Source organism: Thunnus thynnus, chromosome 4, assembly GCF_963924715.1.
Source record: "Thunnus thynnus chromosome 4, fThuThy2.1, whole genome shotgun sequence".
Classification (NCBI taxonomy): domain Eukaryota; kingdom Metazoa; phylum Chordata; class Actinopteri; order Scombriformes; family Scombridae; genus Thunnus; species Thunnus thynnus.
Window position 1 is genome coordinate 21,654,755 of NC_089520.1, and position 20,432 is coordinate 21,675,186.

Below are 20,432 nucleotides of genomic sequence, written 5' to 3' on the forward strand. Positions count from 1 at the left end.
AGATTTATTAAACACATAATTTGTTTTACTGTCTGTGAAAGAAAGTGCATTCCCACAAAGTGAAATTTGACAAACAACAACGTTTAACCCAAATAAGAGTTTTATTTCAAATTTTGCCAGTTGTGGTGTTTTGTTGTCAGCTGCTCTCCACTGAGTTTGCCAGCAGTCCTGGAGAGCACTGTCTGCTTTTGTTCCTCATTTTTCCACCTCAAGGATAAAAGCACCGACCACATCCCTCCTTCCTATTAGCCCATGCTCTTCAGTGCTGCCTTTGAAGATTTAATCAGTCAGATTTCCTTGATTAATCCTTTTTCATGTCCTTTCATGGTGAATAATTACAGAGTTTGATACTATCGCAAGCTGGATAGAGAGGACAGCACGCAGATTTCTGATTGAGCAGAGTCCCCAGGTACCTTCATTAGCCTGATTATTCTGATCCAAACACACTGCATCAACCAGTTTACATGTAAATAGGTTAATTCTATTCCCACTCTTCACTCACTCTGCTGGCAAGTTGTGTTTAACGGACGAGATCGCACCAAATGTTGTCTGTTTAATTCACTCTACCTCCACAGAAATCATGCTGGATTTGTGCAACACTACTGACAAATGTTTAATTTGCACTCTACAACAAGCTGTGAGGTTTTCCAACAGAACATGTTTAACAGATGAATCTAAATCCATAATGAGCGCCTTCACTCATCATCTGCAGAAATGCCAAGCAGTAAAGGAGCATGTCAATCTTTTTCCACTACAGCTCATTCAGAGGGCTTCAGCCAGACTGTACAGCTGCAGCAGATTGTCTAATGGTGACACCTAGTGGCTAAATGCTCATCTTTCATCCAACCAATTACTTCATTTTAGCAAAATCTTTCACCACTTGGTGGCAGCACAATTCTACTCTCCTCATGTACAGATTCAATACTCACAAATGCATCTCCTGGCAGTTCAATCACTCCTCACATGCCTATATGTATATGTATATGTATATATATATATATATATATATATATACATATACATACACTTTTTCTGCAAAGCATTTGAATTGAAAATGTATTTATTGGTTTCCTGAGTGAGTGTTTATCACCGCCTGACGCTTTGTGTTGACGTGCACAATAGCTGCATTTCGTTGTGCAGCGGAGGGGATGAGAAGCTGTGGCCCGACTGCCTCTCTCCCCTCAGGATTAGCGAGTTAATGCAACAGTTCAGACACTGAGCTCTGATCAGCTGCTTAATACTGTTTTATCCCAAATAACACAACCATGCACGCAAGTTGTGCACACACAGGAATACACATACATACACTTACTAGAACACACACATACACTCTCATGTATTTTGTAGTATATATATGATATTGTTAACTTATAATGTTCAGGCAGTAGAGAGCTGCTACTGTTGAATATTGACAATATTATGAACAAAAGTTTCTTTTTTGACCAGGAAACTAGCTGGCTGAAATAAAAAATATCTTTTAGAAGAGCGGAGCAGCGCTGTGGTATCTCTGCTGCTATTGTAGCCTCCAGATTTAGACCAGTGTCTAGTCAAAAGGGGTCAAGGGTCAAAAAGGGTAAGGGCAATTGCAGTCCTTTGTTTGACTTGGGTGAAAAACTGCCTTTTTCAAATGGTAAATGGTTTATTTTCTCGAGACATTAGTCCATCATCTGTTTTTATTCCGTCATGTGGATAAAAGAAGGAATATCCTACATGTCTTGTCTTGGGATCGTCTGTGCCTCTTAAGAGCACGAAAATGTCTTGTTTTTGTTATTCATCACACTCTTCAGAGTCAGTCCCTGGTTTCCCTGGTAAGTACTGCAAACGCAAAACACACACACACACACACACATACACATACACACAGGCTTATACTAATCCTTGTGAAAACAAAGCGATATATTTCTCCCAAACGCAGGTCAAGCGTGGGATGCTCATCAGGATTATGAGTGTTTCATCCATAATATAACCTCTAACATCATACTTATCTAGCGCTCACTGTTCTAGATGGGAAAGATGCAGAAAGACAAATTGACCAGCAGAGTGATGATGCAACTGGTGACTCTTTCAGACCATTCCCACCAGTTAGCTGTGACCCAGTGTGACCTTGTGACCCTTCCCAACTGACCTCTCAGTGGGTGGCCTTCACACTGACCAGTGTAGACACATGAATGAACAGAAGTGGCTGCTTTTAGATCAGATGTCTGTTATTGTCTTTATCATTTTCTCACCTTGGTTTTATATTTCCAACCTGGTATTAATTTTTACCTCTTCAATTGTTCTACTTTATTATGTTTTCTTTTCCAGCTTTAATGTTTCTCTAATTATTTATCGATACATCAACAATGGGAAAGTTCTTCACCCCCATAAATCTTGATTTAGGTATTATAAATGCCTCTGTATTTGAAAGGTCAAGGGTATAAATTTACACACGTTTATTACATATGTGAGTGTAAAGTTGTGGTCTGAGTGAATTTCAGGACAGCATTATGCCGTCCCAGTGTCAGTGAAGGAGAGGATCTGTGTGGCCGGGCAGCCACGTTAATCATAAATCTTTATCTTACAATCCCGCCTTGCATAGCCGCCCTTTCATTAAAAGACGGCCAGAGGATTAGTGCCGCTAAACCATGAGATCTGGGTAGAAAAATGAGAAACAAAATAGCGAGTAAACAGGATGCTGAAATGCTGAAGGTGTAGTATGAGACAAAAAGATGAAGACTAATGTGTTGACATCAGCCCAGGACATTTCAGTCTATGTTTCAACTACTTTAACAAAAATCAACCACAGAATCCATTAGCTGATTGGATTTTTAATATTTTAATAACATCAATTATTCAACAAAAATTAAAAATAGTAAAAAATTACATTGTATCCAATGCAAAGTTTGTTGGAGATATTATATCCAATGTTAACCTGAGAATGACAGTTTTTCTTGTCTCCCACTTAAACTCCTCGCTCATTTTCTCCCATTTCATTTTTCTTTGTCTACAAATCAAAACATCTTCCCTCTGCAGACAACACCCTCCGATGATCGGCTACATTGTGCTATGAAATCTACCTCTGAATGCGTTTTTGAGTGCAAAACATGAAAATAATACACAACAAAGAAAACAGGACACAAAAGAAAGAAAAAAGAGAGAAACTATCAATCTAAGTAGCAAACAAAGAGAAGCCTTGACCACAAATATATATACAAAAGGAAAAACCAAACACACACTGGCACATCAGAACAAAGCCCATATATACTGTATTAAATTAGAGAATAAATAAAAATACTTTAATTTATGTAGAACATCTGATGTTACCAAAGCTAAATTGGAAGTGCTTATATTAACAGGATGTAGCAGATAATCCATCACGACTATGTGGTCAAAGTGAAATTTCTTGTTAGGACTTAAAAGGCCCTTAAAACATTTGGTAATGTAGGAAAATGTTTTAAATCAAGTATTTTCTAATTTCAACGATGTTTAGTGCTAATCTATTGTGCAGCACACGTGTAAACAAAGCAGTTTTATTCTACAGTTCTTCTACTTTCAGTCTTTCTACTGAGAAGGTCTTAAGAGACGTCAGTCAGTGTTCATGAAGAATCGAAGAGCGGACTCAATCAGTCAGGTTGTGTCGATGGCTGAAGCAGAATCGACCCTCCTGATCCATCTTAGTCTCTGTAGATGGGGGTTATCTGTCGGGGGGGCATGTGCGGCGGATGGTAGGAGTCATACGGCCCCTCTATGTGTACGTCGTAGCCGGTCTGAGTCTGATACAGGCCTTGATCTGCAGGGGAGGGCGAGTAGTGATGTGGGGGTAAGTAGTGGGGTGAAGGTTCCTGTTTGGGCACCAGGTTGTTGCTGATGCTCAGAGGTGGTGTAGGGGGGCCTTCGTAAGGAGGGGTCCCCACTCCGCCGGCGTTGTACTCATTTGGTGAGTGATTCTCATACACTCCTCCTTTCATCGCCCTCAGGTGAAGCAGGTGAGCAGAGTCAAAAGTACCGTACGGCGGACTCGGCAGGCCAGGAGAGGAGTAGCTCACCACGCCACCGAGAGGAGTAGACGGGGCCCGAACTCCGTGTCTGTCCTCAGGCCTCACCCCGACACCTGGAGTCTGACCCAGCTGCAGACAGCCTGCGACAAGGTTGGTGGTGGGCTGCGAGAGGCCTTTACACATGGTCTCCATGAAAGCTCTGCTCTCTGTGGAAAGACCCCCCTCCAGGGCCTCGGACAGAGCACAAATGTAGTTGCGGGCCAACCGTAGTGTCTCAATCTTGGACAGTTTCTGGGTTTTGGAGTGACAGGGCATGATGCTGCGCAGGTTCTCCAGCGCGTCGTTTAAACCATGCATACGTGAGCGCTCCCTGGCGTTGGCCTTTACACGCCTGGCACGGAAGCGTTCCTGCCGGGCCTTGGTCATCCGCTTTCTCTTAGGCCCCCGCCGCTTGGACCCGTTTTCATCATCTTGTCCTTCCTCTTCGTCCTCTTCATCTTCCTCTGCATCCTCACTCCCCACCTCCCTGGCCTGCTGGTTAACGCCACTCGCTCTGTAGTGGTGTGATGACGCGTCTCCATCAGGTGAGCTCATGTCGCCATCCATCCACTGCAGAGGGCTGACGTCCTCCTCGCCATCCCCTTGTCTCACGTACGGTTTAATCATCATAGTCCTCTAGAAACAAGAGAGAATCTTTGTCAAACACATGTGATGTGGTGAAAATACTGACATTTATAAATGATCCTGTTGTCTTATGTATTCATTTCAGAAAAACATGGACATGATGATCAATAGAGGAAATCAACTATACTGATATTATGTTTATGCAATCTATGCACTTTGTTATTGCAGGGGACATCATGAATGTAATATATATATATGTGTGTGTGTGTGTGTGTGTGTGTGCGTGTGTGTGTGTGTGTGTGTGTGTATGTATATATATATATTCCATATACAACCACAGAGGAAGAATGTCAGTGGTTGAGAGTAACTAAGTGCGTTTAAGTACCATACTTACTGTAAGCACACCTTTGAGGTGCTTGTACTTTAGTATTTCCATTTTATGTTACATTTTATGCCTTTTTATGCTTCATACTTTCACTCCACTGCATATCAGAGCAAAATATTGTACTTTTTGCTACATTACATTTATCTGACAGCTGCTAGTTACTTTGTAGACTATAAGACCTTATGTACAAACATATAAAATTAAACTACCAACATTAACACCAACTTAACCCACTGCAACAAAATATGCTGCATTTAAAAATGCTGCATCCATGTTAAGGCAACAGTGATAATAGTCCAAAATAATAATCTAACACTCTGAAAGGAAACATTGTACACAATGAATACTGTAGGTACATTTTGCTGATAACACTTCTGTACTTTTATTTAAGTAAAGTTTTACTTGTAATGATACTTTGTTTTTTTGATACTTCTACTTACTTTTTCAACCACTGAAGAATGGAAACACCTGACAGTCTTTGCTTGAACTGGCGGACTCCTGACTCACCAAAGCTTACAGATGTCTGTGGGTGCTCTAATCCAGCCTTTGTGTAATGATACTAAGATTATGAGGCAGCCTATGAACATTTTTACATCAGGTTGAAGCTTTGGCTGGTATTCAGGTAGCTGAGCATAAATCAGTTGATGGTTTATTTTTCCTGGCTTGACATGAAAGCATGACGATAATGATAATGAGTAATTACGATTGCAACTCAGGGAGTTTTTTAATCTAAACCGAGGGTGTAAGGATAGAGTTTTGTACTCTGTAGAGACTTTAAACCCCTCTTGAGGCAAATTTGTGATTTGTGATATCAGATACTGTAAATAAAACTGACTTGACAGTGGTGAAGGATCAGGACTGTTGATATCAGTAAGGACACTGAGGTCATGTCCTTTTTCATTTTTGTGTTTACATTATACAATTAAAAACGTACATATAATGGGTATTTTAAAGGCTATGGACTCCAGTATTTTAAGACTAAATATGTTTAAATTTGACTACTTTCAATGAATTAATAAAGGACACCATCAGTGAGGAAGACAGCATTTAGACCAGTGGGCAATACAGAATTAGAGAAAATATAATTTAACAGTTAGCTGAAAAATTAAATATAAAAATCCAACTAATAATAGGATTTAGAGACCTTCCTTTTGGTGTCTGGTCCAATTGCTCTGTCTAAAGCTCTGTAAAGGATGGAGCCTGTTAGAAGTTTTCATTACCAATAATCAATAGTCATAACAAAGTATTTTGTAAACTATTTTGTTACTATCAAACCAGGACGACGTTTTCAGCACCGGACAGCTCCTCCTGTCGCGCCGGCTGATTGGACGAAAGAAAATAACGACGATTTATTTTTGCTGTTTTTATATATATATATGTATATATAATAATCTATTTCCATTCCTTTTCTCCCCCCTCCTCCTCCCCCTCTCTCTCTCACTCACTCGGCGTAATCCCAGTCAACTTCTGAACTGGTAATATCCCAGTGAGATCAAGTCACTGACAGGAGGCAACCTCAATCTGGGCCATCGCAGGATTTGCTCCCTGGATGAAGCGACGACCATGGGATTAAATGAAAGATCGACATCCCCAGATCAGTGACAGACAGAGGACTGATTGAATTGAAGTTGAAATTCCCAGAAATATTAACGTCTCGCCACAAATTGCGTGCTTGGGCAGCTATTTGCTAAATGCCAGTTGAGGCACATTAAGCCTTTTATAGGCTGCATATTTTTCATTAGATGGCCTATATTTACTGCCTGTTGACTTTTTTATGGAGTTGTCAGTTGCAGTCCAAAGCTGTGCCAAAATGTCACCACATAATTGTCACAAACTGAAATATAAGTAATTGCTGCATTTGATTTAGGCCTGCAACTTTTCCAGGCTGCGTAAAATTATATTAAATCATTTATAAAATTAGATTAAAGACAAGTACCTGTGCTGGTGTGTCCCAGGACCTCCTCTGGAAGTTTGTCAGATGATAGTTTTCTTTTCTCTATGGATCACAGTCCGGTCTCTCTGTCCATCAGACAGTGAAGAAGTACCGTGTTGTCTCCAGTCTCAGTGCGGGTCACTCTGCGGGGGCTCTGGCTTTAACCTCCACTCATAAAGCTCCTCCCTCCCCCTTCACCTCCCTCACTCCCATCCAATTCCTGCTGACGCGCTGGAGCTGCGCGTGGCCGGCCCGTGGCTCGTCGCCTGTGTGTGTGTGTGTGTGTGTGTGTGTGTGTGTGTGTGTGTGTGTGTGTGTGTGTGTGTGTGTGTGTGTGTGTGTGTGTGTGTGTGTGTGTAGGGTCCGGGAGATATGCATAGGCTCTCTGAAATTCTCCAGACAGGCAGGAGAGGCCCCGGCTCTTTGTTGCTTTGGAAGAGTGGCCGCCAAATCCGCAGCACGTAGGCTATGCATTGAGCTGTGGGGAGACGCGCTCAGTCGGCTGAGCTTAACTGTATGTGACAGCTTGAAGTTGCATGTGAGCAGGTGTTTGCTCCGTCCCCTCTTCCAGCCATCCATCCCTCCGCACTGCGGAGATACGCTGTTGAACAAGTTCATTTCTCCCAAGAGGCAGCTCTGAGCAGATGAGGTGTGCAGTTACAGTATCGAGAGTGTCTTTGGGACTCATTTGTTGCAGAATATAGGTCCGTGCCCTCTGGATTATCAATCATTTAAAGCAAAATGACCCACATTGCATGATTGAGCAGCTCTCTCTAAATGAAATGATTTATTAGCTTGTCAGTATTTTTGAGTAGCTCCATCATCATTGGAGCTAAATTTATTTCATTTTAGTATCCTGAAAGTTGAAAATGACGTAAAGATTCCTTCCAGACATGTAATCATTTAAAAATAAAAATAAAAATAAAAATACTGACATTAAAAAATGTTCTATTTTTCCAACAAAAAAGTTACATTAAACTTAATTAAAACCATGCTTCTTCTTTCTAATTGTAAAATCAAGAATCTATGAATATTCAAATAGTTTAGGTGAACATTTCTGATATTTACTTACTGGACACAAGATGTCTCCTATGTCAGTTCTCTGTGTACGTGCACTGGAAGTTTCAAGTTTTCACATTATTCACATAAACAGGGCTGCAACTGATTTGTCATTTGGTCAATAAAATGTCAGAAAATGGTGAAAAATGACAATCACTGTTCCCCAAAGCCCAAGATGACGTCCACAACCCAAAGATATTCAGTTTACTATCATAGAAGACTAAAGGAACCTGAAAATATTCCCATTAAAGAAGTTGAAAGAAAATTTGGACATTGTTTATTTAAAAAATAACTTTAAGCAGTTAATCAATTAGCAAGATAGTTGGTGATTAATTTTCTGTCGATCGACTAATCAATTAGTCAATTTATCATTGCAGCTCTAGTCTTAAACTCAGGCTATGAAAACAACCTTCTAGTGTCAAACACACACATCATTCTGTACAGTGAAGCTCAAACATCTGAGTAAAGTAACAATTAGCAAAACACATCATTGAGTGGGGAGAGACTTTTAAAAGGTGGTAAAATCATCCACGTAAAGTATGCGGGCCACCACAAGCTGACTTTACTTTTATCAGTAAAAGGCTTTCATGGCATGTCTGAAAAGTTTATCATCACACTTGTACTTGTTGATCAAATGATCAGCTGCAAGGATCATATAAATCCCACATGTACACATATTTGATCTGAGGCTTTGAATCACCTTAGAAAGGAAATGCAAAAATGAATGTGTGGATCGTCGGCTGTAACATTCAGGAGAGACGTCTAAACAGTCAGTAAAGAAATGCAAAAGATTCTCGTGTTTCAGAGCTGTTTAACAAAGGTGACACTTATAACATTGTTCTTTTTTTAGAAATAAGAGTGATTCTTCATCAGACTCAAGTGTGATGAAGAGCAGGTTTGTTCAAAACGTCACCTTGGTGCAATAAATTATATGTGGACATTGTAGCCCTGCAGTATGCAAGCTGTGTCTTTGTTTTTCAACTTTTACTCACTTTCAGTCCAGCACCTGCCTGCTTCAGTTTAGATGTGCGTACATACATCTATCCCAAATAAAGGTGACTAACATGGACGTGCTGTATGTGAAACTACAGTAATTCATGTCTGAACAGGCATAATTTATGCTTTTTGTAAGGTGACTCTGTCATTTTTAGTTAATCTGGTAAATTTCAACTGAAGACTTGTAGGACAGTTCAACACTTTAAGATAATAGACTTGGTTGTAATTAGATTGTGGCACATATACTTACTAAACTTAAAAAGATTATAATGAAGAGTGTCAAAAGTCTGTTTGGTCAGATTATAAGAATGAAATAATCTTTCTTGTTTTAATTCCAGGTGAGTATATGCCACAAATAAATAGTCATAATCTGTCCCTGAACCACAGTAATGTAAGAGGTGAACAGTACAGTACAGGATGGCTCGTCCCCCGACACTCATCCTCACTGATCAGGGAACAGTGAGGCAGAGAATATGCGTGATTTCGGAGCAGAGCACCACATGCTCTTAACAGGGAGGCCTGAGGTAGGTAATCTGCACACCCAAAGTACGCTCTTCTCATTCCCCGTCCATCCCCAGGCCGACCACCTTACCCACTGCTCTTCCCCCTGGGTCTGTGCCTCTCCTACTTCACACCTGCAGCCTGAAATGGGAATAGCGGAGCCGGGCCTCTTGCATCCCCAGAGTGGAACTAGCAGGGGACTATGCTAGCTGAGGGCTGTTTCCCCGCTGCATACTGTCATTACACTGTTTATGATACTAAAATAAATTAGAATTTGTTTATTATTTTGTTTCAGGGAGTGTGAGTTGCATCCCACTTTGCTAAATAACGTGTGTCATGACTAATTACACTTTTTTGCCCCTTTTTCATTCGTTTTTTTCCAGTTTGACCTACTTATATTGTGCAATCTTGTTCTACAAGTGGTGCTCAAGTGAATCCTGTACAGTATGTATGCCATAATGTCCCCAGGTCCCTCAGTGCTGGCCACACATGATGAAGTCCTGCTGCAGATGGTCTTAATCATTTCTCTTATTTCAGTGGTCTGTGGCTCAGATGCTCCTCTATTCTCCACTGGCTGCTCAGCTCACTCAGCATGTCCGCATTGCTCGGAGGGCACTCCCTAACCTTTTCTAGGTATGTTTATTAGATGGGAAATTAGTTATTATGATGAAGGACAGATAAAACTTCACTCCAGTACACACACAAACATGACCTTCCTCTGAATCCCCAGTGCTTCTGTGTGTGACAGTGGGGGAAAGTGGGCTTTGTCCATCTGTCATACTGGAAATCCTAGGAGAGATGCCAACACCACAGCATGAGAAGTGTGTGTGTGTATATGTGCATATGAGTGTGTTTGTTTGTGTGTGTGCATGTTAAGGATGTGGCTAAATTGAATATGCAGCAATCAAAATCTTTTTTTTCCCTACAATATCAGCAGCCTTGGATATACTTTTGGTGCAGCAATAACATAACAAGGTCACTTCAGCGGACCAAGATTGTATCTCTTACTCTACATATGTGGGTATCCACTTTAAAATGAATACTATTGGTCATTGCAATGACAATATGGTCATCAAATTGTTTGGAAAGCGCACAAAACACTCCAGAGAATGAACGTTAGTCTGTGTTTCATGGTCTCCCATCAACTTTAGAAATGACCGGCATCTAAGCCAAACTTGAACCTCCCTCCAGCCCAGCACCGACCCTGGGGAGACAGGGGTGATGTTGACCATGTGTCCTCCTACTAACCATCTCATTGATGGACCCCACTACTGGATAAAATAGTCACCCACCCACCCCCCCTCTGCCTGAACCCCTAAACCCCCTTAACCCTTCCCTAAACCCTCTGTTGGCCCCCTGTTGTGCGTACTCATTGGCTGACCGCCTTCAGGCGTCCCTTTTCCACGGGTCCATTGTCTGGCCCCATAAGCAGCTTTGTTTCTGCATGTGCAGCTGGGCCGGCCCGCGCAGCCATTAGCTGCAACATGCTAAAGGGAGAGCGGGATAATATAATTACAAAACAAAAGTCAGGTGGCTCACGAGATCTGCCAGGAGAAGCCCATTTGGGGGGGATGCGAGGACACGCTGGCGGGTGGCCAGCTATAATTCGATTATGAAGTTGTGTGAGTGACAAAAGAAACAATTGAATCTTTTTTTCTTTTATTTGCCCCACTGTGATTTAATTTGATTCCATGTGGGCTTTAAAAACAGGGCAATGTGAAAAGAGAGAAGATTTACTCTTCTAATTTCTGGAGTCAACAGCTCAGAAAATGTAATACGGTTTGACAAAATAGCAAGAGAAATTCTTCCCTGAGCTAACTTTATTGTCATGTTGCTGAAACACTTTGACTGCATGTGAGGCCAGATGAATCACTGAAGGCTGTAGCTTTCCTGCAAACTGACGGGTCTTGTGCTCTTATTTTGCCTGAATGCACACAGACTGGTGGACAATGGGATCAGTGGCAGATCCATCTCCTGTAATACTTTCTTTAAACAGGCTGCAAGTGTGTCCCCCTGTTCTGTCGGCAGACCAGAATTTATCCTGTTAGTCACCCTAGATGAGTGAAAGAGTAAAATCAACCCCCATCCCAGCTGGACACACACACACGCACACACACACACACTTAACCCCAACTGGGGAGTTACACACGCAGCTTTATGGGCAGCTGATAAGAACAGGTTTAGCTGGTGGCTACTGTTTGGAGCAGGTCAAGCAGAACAGAATCTGTTAATGTCTTTTTGTTTCTATAGTTCATATTGCAAAAGACTGTATTTTGTTTTGCGGTTTTGTAAGACAATAAGCAATTGTGTCAAATGCACACATGCTCTCACTACTGAAAGGTTGGTGTTAGTATTGTACCCACTCATGGTGTGTAAACGCCCATTTTTTGCCCCATTAGGCACAGTTTGATCGTGCCCCTGGGAGAGCACCACATTCTCATGCTCTGTAAGGCTACTCAGAAAGGTTTTACTGCAGATGAATGGACTGTCTGGCTTACCGTTTTATTTATGCAAGATTTGCTTTTCTGCATTATCCTGGACTGCTTTATTAAGGCATTTGGGACTTAAAATAATGTCTATTAGTAAATTATTTCAATTCATTTATATCATGAGTGTAATGACACACTAGCAGGGTCTTCCGTAAGTTGAGTCAAGTCAATTTTATTTATATAGCACCAAATCACAACAGAAGTTATCTCATGGCACTTTTTACATGGAGCAGGTCTAGACCTTACTCTTTATTTTGGACTCTTCGTCGATGACAGCTTCAGTTCCTGGGGGTTGCGGGAAAGGCAGAGCCGATAAACTTCTTCCCATCACCATAGAAAGAGTTATTCCAGGTGTAAGTTTGGATAATCAGCGTCTTTCCTCCCAGGCTCAGATAACACCTGAGGATGAGGGACACAAAAACAACAAAAATCAGGAAAGGCTCACACACAAGAAAACATGATAGTTAGATATTACTTACTGTTTTCCAGGGCGAGTGATGTAGCAGAGGCTGTAAAGGGCGAAGTCAAATTCAGGGCTGGAGCCGATGATTGCGGAACCGACCTGCTTGTAGTAGCCGTCCCACATGAACTGCATCCCCAAGACATCGGGGTAGTTGGTCCACTGAGAGCCGGGAAAAAAGAAAGAAAAAGAAAATGAAGTTAGAGCTACACATGTAACAGCAAAAACCAACATGTTGAGGTCTTAACTGTTGACGCTTACAGGCCCGTCGAAGCTGTGGCTGTAGTAGTTCAGCACTCCTCTTTTCTCAAGAAGATAAAACTGGATCCAGTTGTGAAAACCAGACACCTTTCCTTTCTTGACCTCTCCTGTTACAGAATGTAAGAAATGTAAAGAAAAAAATATTTGCAAGACATCTGCAGTGTTTCAAAGACATCTCCTCTGTCCAAACCTGCAAAGATGTGTTCGAAGCCGCTGGAATCCATCTTGTTGTTGTAGCGGGAGTACAGACCGAACCACATCATCTTCAAGTCATGAAGGAACTCTTCCTCAGATGCGTAAATACCTTCAAATCCAGAGTAACATCCATTATAAACACTAATATCAAGTGAAAAGCAATTACATTACTTGATCACCAGAGAGTATGTTATTGTGATTATTGACTATTACAAGGCGATCTAGTCACCCTTGGTGTAGAGGAAGGCAAACAGCTCTCTGCCCAGCTCAGTGTTGGACATGGTCTCATTGACAAAGGTTTCCTGCTCAGCCAGCTGCTGAGGACTGAAGTCCTCTGTCTGTCCTGTCATCCTTTGGTAGTTGTCCAGCACAGCCAGGAGAGCTGCGTAGGTGGGCTTGGAGAACAGGACCTCCTCGTCCACATAGCTGAACAAGCTGGAAGTACAAAACACAAACGCAGATGACAAATGACACAGAAAAAAGGGGGTGAATACATCGATTTCAAGCCAATGAGAGAGTGCTGTGATAATGAGACATGTGTTCTCACGGCACAGAGGAGAGATCTGTCTGGGAGCCGGTCTGAGAGTCTGGCACCAGAGCTTGAGGGTCAATGATCAACTCTGAGGCTGAGGCCTTGTTTGAGTCCAGAGCGAAAAGTGTCTCAGAGATAGCCTTGATCTCAGCATCAGTGACAACGACGCCACCCCCACCACCGCCCCCACCACCGCCCCCACCACCTGCAAAACATCACAAACAAGCACACACACACACACAACTATATTACTGTTGTTAAAACACAATATTGACTTCTGCATTTCTGTAGCAGAAATAGAGGGAAGAGGTGAAGTTGTGCAGAGAAAACTGAACCTTTTTTTGCTCAGCACAACAGTGACACCTACTGGTCATATCTACTAAAGGCAGGCAACACAAGCCTCTGTTGACAACATGTATTCATAATCATGAATTAGACTTTGACAGAACCAGATAAACAGAATTAAAAGGCAAAATGTTATAATAAAAGATAACAGTATTGGTCATAAACTGTAGATCTAGAAATTGAGCTTTTGCACTGTCTGACTGCTGTCTTTAGATTCAGTGTCCATCATGAGAAAGTCAGCAGGTGTTACAAGTACAACACAAACAGAACAACTGGCTGACTAACACCGGTGATGTTCTTTGTGGCACGTGAGCAGGGTTCAGCTGTAGCTAACACATGATTTGTCTTACCGTTGCAGAGTTCTGCGTAGTCGCTGCAGCAGTTATTGTACCTGGTGCACTTGGAGTTGCAGTGGCACTTGTTCTGAGAGTTGTATTTCTCACCACATCTGCCTTTACAAGACATGGATCCAACTGAAAGGAAAAGACACATGTGTGACAGGAGGATATTGGCACATGTTGATATATGTACAGTTTTCTACAAAAGACTGCAAAGAGTTTCTTCTGACAGCTTTCGGCTTTTGTCACTAACCTTTACAGAACTCAACATAGTCCGAACAACAGTCTTTGAAGCGCTCACAGGCTTGGTTACACTGACAGGAGTAATTACTGTCTGTTCCATAACCACAGCGACCCTGACAGGAGTCCAGGGTGTCTAGAAACCAACAGGACAGATTGATATCCTAATGACACACGAATAACTTACAGATGGTTATACAGAAACCTTTAAAGATGGGTTATGGTGATATTAGAGAAGTAAAATTTCTTACTGCCGTATCCCTGGCAGAACAGGGTCACGCAAAGTGCAAAGACAGCAATGATCTTCATCTTGGCTCAGCAGCAACCTGAGAACAAGGTGGACTGACTGTTATCTTGGTCTCCCTTTTATAGCAAGTTTCACTCCACCAATCCAGCCGCAGCCAGTCCATACATCGGGATGTCAGCCATTTCAATAAGATAATTTCTTTTAGGTAAAACACTCTAAATGTATTGTCAGTGATTCACAGCGGCTATCTGCATTTGTTATAGGTTTATAAGTGCTTGATGTTTTGGAAAATGGGACCTGATTACAAAGTAGACACTTAAAATAATTTTTTAAAAAGTGTAAATAAACTTTCTATCTCTTATCTGTGAAACTGCACACCTGCCTATCACACAGATGGTTCTTTAATGTATCAAAATACAACCATATCAAGTTGTGAGTTGTGACAACAACCGCAGTTTTGACTTTTGCTCTGTTTTGATAGTTAATATAATTGCTATTAAATAAAAAAATGATATAACTTAGTGTCACATTTACAGTCAGTTGCATCATGTCCAATACAAAGTAAAACTGTGAAGTATGGTTATACAGTCTTTGAAGACCTTTCCTATATCTCCTGCCAGAGTGACAGATGTTGTATTTCACAGAGTTTCTACATGATAGCTCAGAATAGCTCACCGGCTTCAGTGTTCCTGTACATGCTGAGGTCACATACTCCCTGTGGAACAACAGATAACACACAGCAAAGTGTTTTTCATTATAAATTAAAGTGTGTAACAACCTGTCGACAATGTTGAAAACTAGAACAGTAGGATTGTAGTTTCTTTTTACTGGGTATTTCTGCCTTTGAGTCCGTGCAGTTTAAATCACTTTTGTTCCTCTGTAATCTTAAATGAAATCATTTCTTTTCTTTTCTTTTATTTTTTTTTTGTGTTGTAATCATCTTGTGACCCCCCAGGTTGGGAACCACTGAGCAAAGAGAGCAAGTCTTTATTTAGACATTTGCTTGAAAAAATACAAATAGGCTAATATTTTTTATTATTACTAATATTTGAGATCAGAATTATTGACTTTATTGACAAGTTATTGACATATCGTTTAAATATTCAGTCTTTGGGGTCAAGCAATTGTTGAGAAATGTATTCTGACCTGCAGTGGCACTCCTGAACTCTAGAGGGCGCTGAGCAGTAAAAAATAACTTTACGTTCACATTTATGGCCCTACTCGGCTTCCGTACACAGCGTGGATTTTCAATGACATACTGAGCTTTCATAAGACAGTTCACTTCTGCAGGGTTCAAAGATGTCGTTAACCTTTTTATTCAGAACATTTACAAAAGACGTTTTAAAGGTGAGAAGATCGAGTCTTTCACTTTAACACATTCTTGACATTTTACCTAAAACTTGAGTTGTCATCAGCTGGTTTGTGTCTTAAGTTAGCTTCCTTACTTTCTGATTCACTTGCCAACATTATACAGTAAGGCCAGTTTCAATGGAGTCATTTCGCTAGTTAATCCTAATTCCTTGTTAGTTAGATATTTATCTGGATAAAGCCTTTCTTTTGACAGAGTTGTGCTTCATTCTCTGACTGTCTCCTTCAGACAGAGGAAACCTGGGTCACTGGGCTTTTTGAGATTATACTGTAACCACGGTAACATCTTTTACTATCTATCTGTCATCCTCAGGTCAGCAGTCTCCAGCATGTACAGTCACTACACACAGGATGTCAGCTCCTGGCAGCTGAGAAGGCTCTCCTCATGAAGCTGCGGAAAAGCACCGGATACACTTTCATAAACTGCAAGAAAGCACTGGAGAAGTTTGATAATGACATAGCACAGGTACGGACAAAATGATGGATTCAAACAGTTCAAATGTTTTGCACACACACAAATATACCTCGTTCTCCCTCCCTATGGAGGGCTACCTGACCGTAATGAATAAAGTAAGGTGTGATGTATAGTTGTTCTCTGTTCATGAAGCTTATTTTTTATTTAAATGACCAAACTTTCAGGCAGAGACTTGGCTACATGAGCAGGCTCAAAAGGAAGGCTGGAGCAAAGCAAACAAGCTGGAGGGTCGCAAAGCCAAAGAGGGTCTGATCGGTCTGTTTGTCGGAGATAAAGCTGCAGTTCTCGTGGAGGTGAGGCCAGCGGTGCAGGGATTTATTTCATCTCAACTGTTCTGTCTCTAGTTTGATGGCACTCAGCGATATCTCTTGTCTGTCTTCTTGTGTGTTTGGTGCAGGTTAACTGTGAGACAGACTTTGTTGCCCGCAATGAGAAGTTCCAGCAGCTGGTTAAGGACGTGGCGTTTGCCACCATGGCTCACCACCGGAACAAAACCCAAAGCCAGACAGGATATGTGAAGGTAAAGCAACACAACAAGAGTTGTACTGAGGGCAACTGCTCCGTCCACTTTAGAGCTGGAAGTAAAATCCATTAATTTGATTAAATTAATATTTTTTCTAAAAATAAGTAGATACCTTAAGTGACAGGCTACAGCAGTTTGTTTTTTATTTCAGTACAGCCAACTCAATGCAGTTACACATTATTGGCTTAAAGGAATAGTTCTATATTTTGGAAAATTCTTAATGCAAAGCTAACCTAATCGCTAACAGATATGAGAGATATATCAATCTGTGGATCAAACTCAGAATGATTCCTAAAATGTTGCACCATTCCTTTAACTGTAGTTGACATTTGACAGCCAACCTCCATCTTGGTTAATTAAGCCACAACTTTAATCCTTTTTAGTAATTATATGCATGCAATGTTCATAAATCAGTGATTTTTCACTCTGTCTTTCTCTACCTGCTTTTAGATCATAGGAGCGAGTACAAACTGACATTACATGCATACATTAATCTGAGCTAGACGAGTAACAAGTTAATCAGGTGAAGCTGGTCTTCACAGAAGTGCAAAATCACTCTTTTTGAAGCCAGACTTTCATCATTCATCTTCTTGCTTCTCTCCTCTTTGCGAAATACCCTTCAGGTTATGTGTGGATAATGATCTACTAACTTTTTCTGTCATGCAACCTTTTGGAAGCGATCGTGTTTCTTTATTGATCCCAAAAGAATCAGATTCATTGTCATTGTCAGAAAAGCACAAGTGGAACAAATAACTGAACTAATGATGGTTCTGTTTGAGCAATTACATTAGTTACACCTGTGTTTAATATTGAGAAGAAGAATTTAGCTCCACATTTTTTATTTGTGGAGTAAAACTAACATCTTATTTAACTATTCGGAAAATCATTTCTCTAAAGATTTAATTTGACCTGTAGAAAATATTGCTCCCTGAGCAAAAGCTATTGTTAGATCAGCATCAAATATTAGCAGCTGTAAGTTAATTTAATTACATTACATTCAATTTCACACTTACTGTACATAGTTAATCTTGCAGCACACGTGTGCTGATGGAGGTCGTGTGGAGCCAGTAATTAGCTTTCAATACTTTTAACTTAATACTTCAATTAACTTCTGGAGGTTGATGCTAATAGAAACAAACATTTAGTTGTGTACAGCTGGTTAAATCAGAGTATCAGAATGAATCAGCACTGTTTGCTTTGCTGTACTTTGACTTTGTTAACATATCACATTTGTTTTCAGACTTCACTGGCAGCTGATGACTTGAGCAAACTCAGTGTGGGTGAAGGAGCTTCACTTGCTGATCAGGTGGCTCTGACAATAGGTCAGTAAGAACTTTCTTATGGGATACTTCAGTCTAAAATATTGCTGTTTTGGATTCAAAACATTTTAAGCAACCTGCTGATCTTACTGAACCATTTAATGATAACTGAAGATTTCATTTTATTTATTTTCATTTAACACTATCTTCATTGCTAATTATTTTGTAGGGTTGAGTATAATTACATATTGACTGAATTTAGCAGCATAAGTCCGACCTTTTAAAGATAGATAACTGTTGTAATTACTAACAGTGTAACATTTTTTGTGATTTAATGCTGAAATTGCTGTGGTATTATTTTTGAAGCTTCATAGCAAAAAGCAAAAAAAAAATCTGGATATAGCAAGAGCTGTAAATTCATTGACTTTATAAGACAAAGGGTGAGAATGAATCATTTATTAATTATTCAAAATGTTTTTTTACCATCTAACAAATGCAGCATGTTTTTCTGATATCAGTACAGTTTATTGCAGCATTCAGTGATGCAACCTCTCTCTGTCCTCTCAGGCCGCCTCGGTGAGAACATGTCACTGAAGCGGGCGGTCACAGTGGGTGTCCCTGCTGAGTGGCACATCGGCTCATATGTACACGGTGGTGTGACCGGTCAGACTGAGGTGGCCATGGGGCGCTACGGTGCCCTGGTCGTATTCCAGGGTGGAAAAGAGGGAGAACAGGAAACTTTAGGTCGCAAGCTGGGACAGCATGTAGTGGGAGAAGCCCCTGTGTCTCTGGGCAACATGGATGACCTGCCCTGCGGCGAGAGTGAGACACGCCTGCTGCCTCAGACCTTCCTGGGAGATCCGAGCAGGACTGTGGCACAGTTCCTCAGGGGTCAGCAGGCTCGAGTGTTGGACTTTGTCCGATTTCAATGTGGCGAGAAAACCGGTGAAGCAGCAGAATGATGGGGGGGGGGGGCAAATAATTTATCCACATGTTACGTGTCTATGTTTCATATAAAGATAAAATGCAATTTCACGTTTATTCACTAACATTCAGGCAGTCACACAGCATCATCATGAATTTGAAGGCAGAGTATGCAGGCCTGCCAGCACTGGTGTCAGAAGAAATGAACAATCCAACAATAAAATGTCTTTTTTCTGGAAATCTCAGTCCATTTATATTCGTATATTCTGCACAGCATTTTAAATTGAAATATTCACTATTTTGCTTGATGTATTACTTGTTGAATCAGTATTCTGTAATCATTTTGAAATGTTGTTTCTTCCCCATGAGATCATTTTATCAGGCATGCTGTCATATTTTCTCCTTCATGTTTCCAAGTTCCATTCAACCTCATATATTTCAGTATAAAGTTGAATGAAACCTTGAAAGATACATCTTTATGGTGCCTGACTTTTGTCAAAGTTGATATGCACTCGCCTAAGATTTGTGCATAATGCAGGAATAAAAAAATTAAATATTGATCAAATGATTCCCATTAACTTTTCCGCAAAACAATGTCAATTTTGACAAAATTCTCTGCATGACAAAGATGTCAGCAGGCTGTAAAACAAACTCTCAGATAAAAATGGGGTTTTATTTAGCGTTAAAGGTCACATTTTTCAAGTGTGTCTTAAAACAACAGTCGGGTGCCCATATGAACACTGAAAGAGGTTTTCCTTGCTGTAATCATTCCTCCTTTTCATACTTGCTATTAAAAGATCCCCTTCAAATGAGCTTTCAATATATTAAAAGTTTATCTGAAGCTTATACGAGGCTTCAGCAGTCTGAATTAGTCATATCAAGTGGATATCTGCCACATTACAGTATTTGTGTTTCCTCGGACAGTGTTTCTGTCCTTAATCTTTTCAAAATTTATTTTATTGTCAGCAGGTAAAATGTACAATAGGTTTTAAAACTGGTGACTGACTTGGCCAGTCTAAAACCTTCCAGTTTTTTGCCACTGACAAAAGCTTTGGTTGCAAGGGCAGTGTGTGTGTTTGGGGATCTTTGTCTTGTAGAAGGATGAAATCAAGATGAGATACTGGATGAATTGCTTTGTATATATAGCCAGACAAAATGTATCTGGACACTTCTGAATTCATCATCTGTTACATCATCAGTGAAGACGAGTGAGCCAGTTCCAGCAGCAACCTGCCATTACCTCAGGACATGAAACATTATCTCCTAAAATCCAAACACCTTAAATTAATGGTAAAATACAT

At 40.7% G+C, this 20,432-nt stretch overlaps 3 protein-coding genes across 3 annotated transcripts; 1 reads left to right on the forward strand and 2 right to left on the reverse strand.

Moving 5' to 3' along the window:
* Positions 1–1,033: 1,033 nt before the first annotated feature.
* Positions 1,034–9,982, reverse strand: LOC137181663 (neurogenic differentiation factor 4-like). The gene is made up of 2 exons (XM_067587523.1): positions 6,923–9,982; positions 1,034–4,652 (listed from the first exon to the last, which is right to left on the reverse strand). Exon 2 carries the CDS (start codon positions 4,644–4,646, stop codon positions 3,654–3,656), a length of 993 nt encoding a protein of 330 aa, XP_067443624.1. The 5' UTR covers positions 4,647–4,652; positions 6,923–9,982; the 3' UTR covers positions 1,034–3,653.
* Positions 9,983–12,116: 2,134 nt separating this feature from the next.
* endou (endonuclease, polyU-specific) lies at positions 12,117–14,688 on the reverse strand. Its single transcript, XM_067587522.1, has 9 exons — positions 14,587–14,688; positions 14,349–14,471; positions 14,108–14,230; positions 13,428–13,617; positions 13,110–13,315; positions 12,876–12,989; positions 12,686–12,792; positions 12,444–12,586; positions 12,117–12,363 (listed from the first exon to the last, which is right to left on the reverse strand). Exons 1-9 carry the CDS (start codon positions 14,642–14,644, stop codon positions 12,243–12,245), a joined length of 1,185 nt encoding a protein of 394 aa, XP_067443623.1. The 5' UTR covers positions 14,645–14,688; the 3' UTR covers positions 12,117–12,242.
* A 1,113-nt stretch (positions 14,689–15,801) lies between these two features.
* On the forward strand, positions 15,802–19,696 carry tsfm (Ts translation elongation factor, mitochondrial). Its single transcript, XM_067587511.1, has 6 exons — positions 15,802–15,929; positions 16,264–16,416; positions 16,590–16,718; positions 16,823–16,945; positions 18,189–18,270; positions 18,775–19,696. The coding sequence occupies exons 1-6, from the start codon at positions 15,882–15,884 to the stop codon at positions 19,167–19,169; spliced, it is 930 nt and encodes a 309-aa protein (XP_067443612.1). The 5' UTR covers positions 15,802–15,881; the 3' UTR covers positions 19,170–19,696.
* Positions 19,697–20,432: the final 736 nt, after the last annotated feature.

Bases quoted from the DNA above. Each gene is read 5' to 3' on its own strand.
- endou (XM_067587522.1), bottom strand. From the start codon at position 14,644: ATGAAGATCATTGCTGTCTTTGCACTTTGCGTGACCCTGTTCTGCCAG. The intron at 14,472-14,586 runs GTAAGAAATTTT...GTTGGTTTCTAG, and splicing joins GTTCTGCCAGGGATACGGCA to ACACCCTGGACTCCTGTCAG. The intron at 14,231-14,348 runs GTTAGTGACAAA...TTTTCCTTTCAG, and splicing joins CTATGTTGAGTTCTGTAAAG to TTGGATCCATGTCTTGTAAA.
- LOC137181663 (XM_067587523.1), bottom strand. From the start codon at position 4,646: ATGATGATTAAACCGTACGTGAGACAAGGGGATGGCGAGGAGGACGTC.
- tsfm (XM_067587511.1), top strand. From the start codon at position 15,882: ATGTCGTTAACCTTTTTATTCAGAACATTTACAAAAGACGTTTTAAAG. The intron at 16,719-16,822 runs GTGAGGCCAGCG...TGTTTGGTGCAG, and splicing joins AAGCTGCAGTTCTCGTGGAG to GTTAACTGTGAGACAGACTT. The intron at 16,946-18,188 runs GTAAAGCAACAC...ATTTGTTTTCAG, and splicing joins GCCAGACAGGATATGTGAAG to ACTTCACTGGCAGCTGATGA.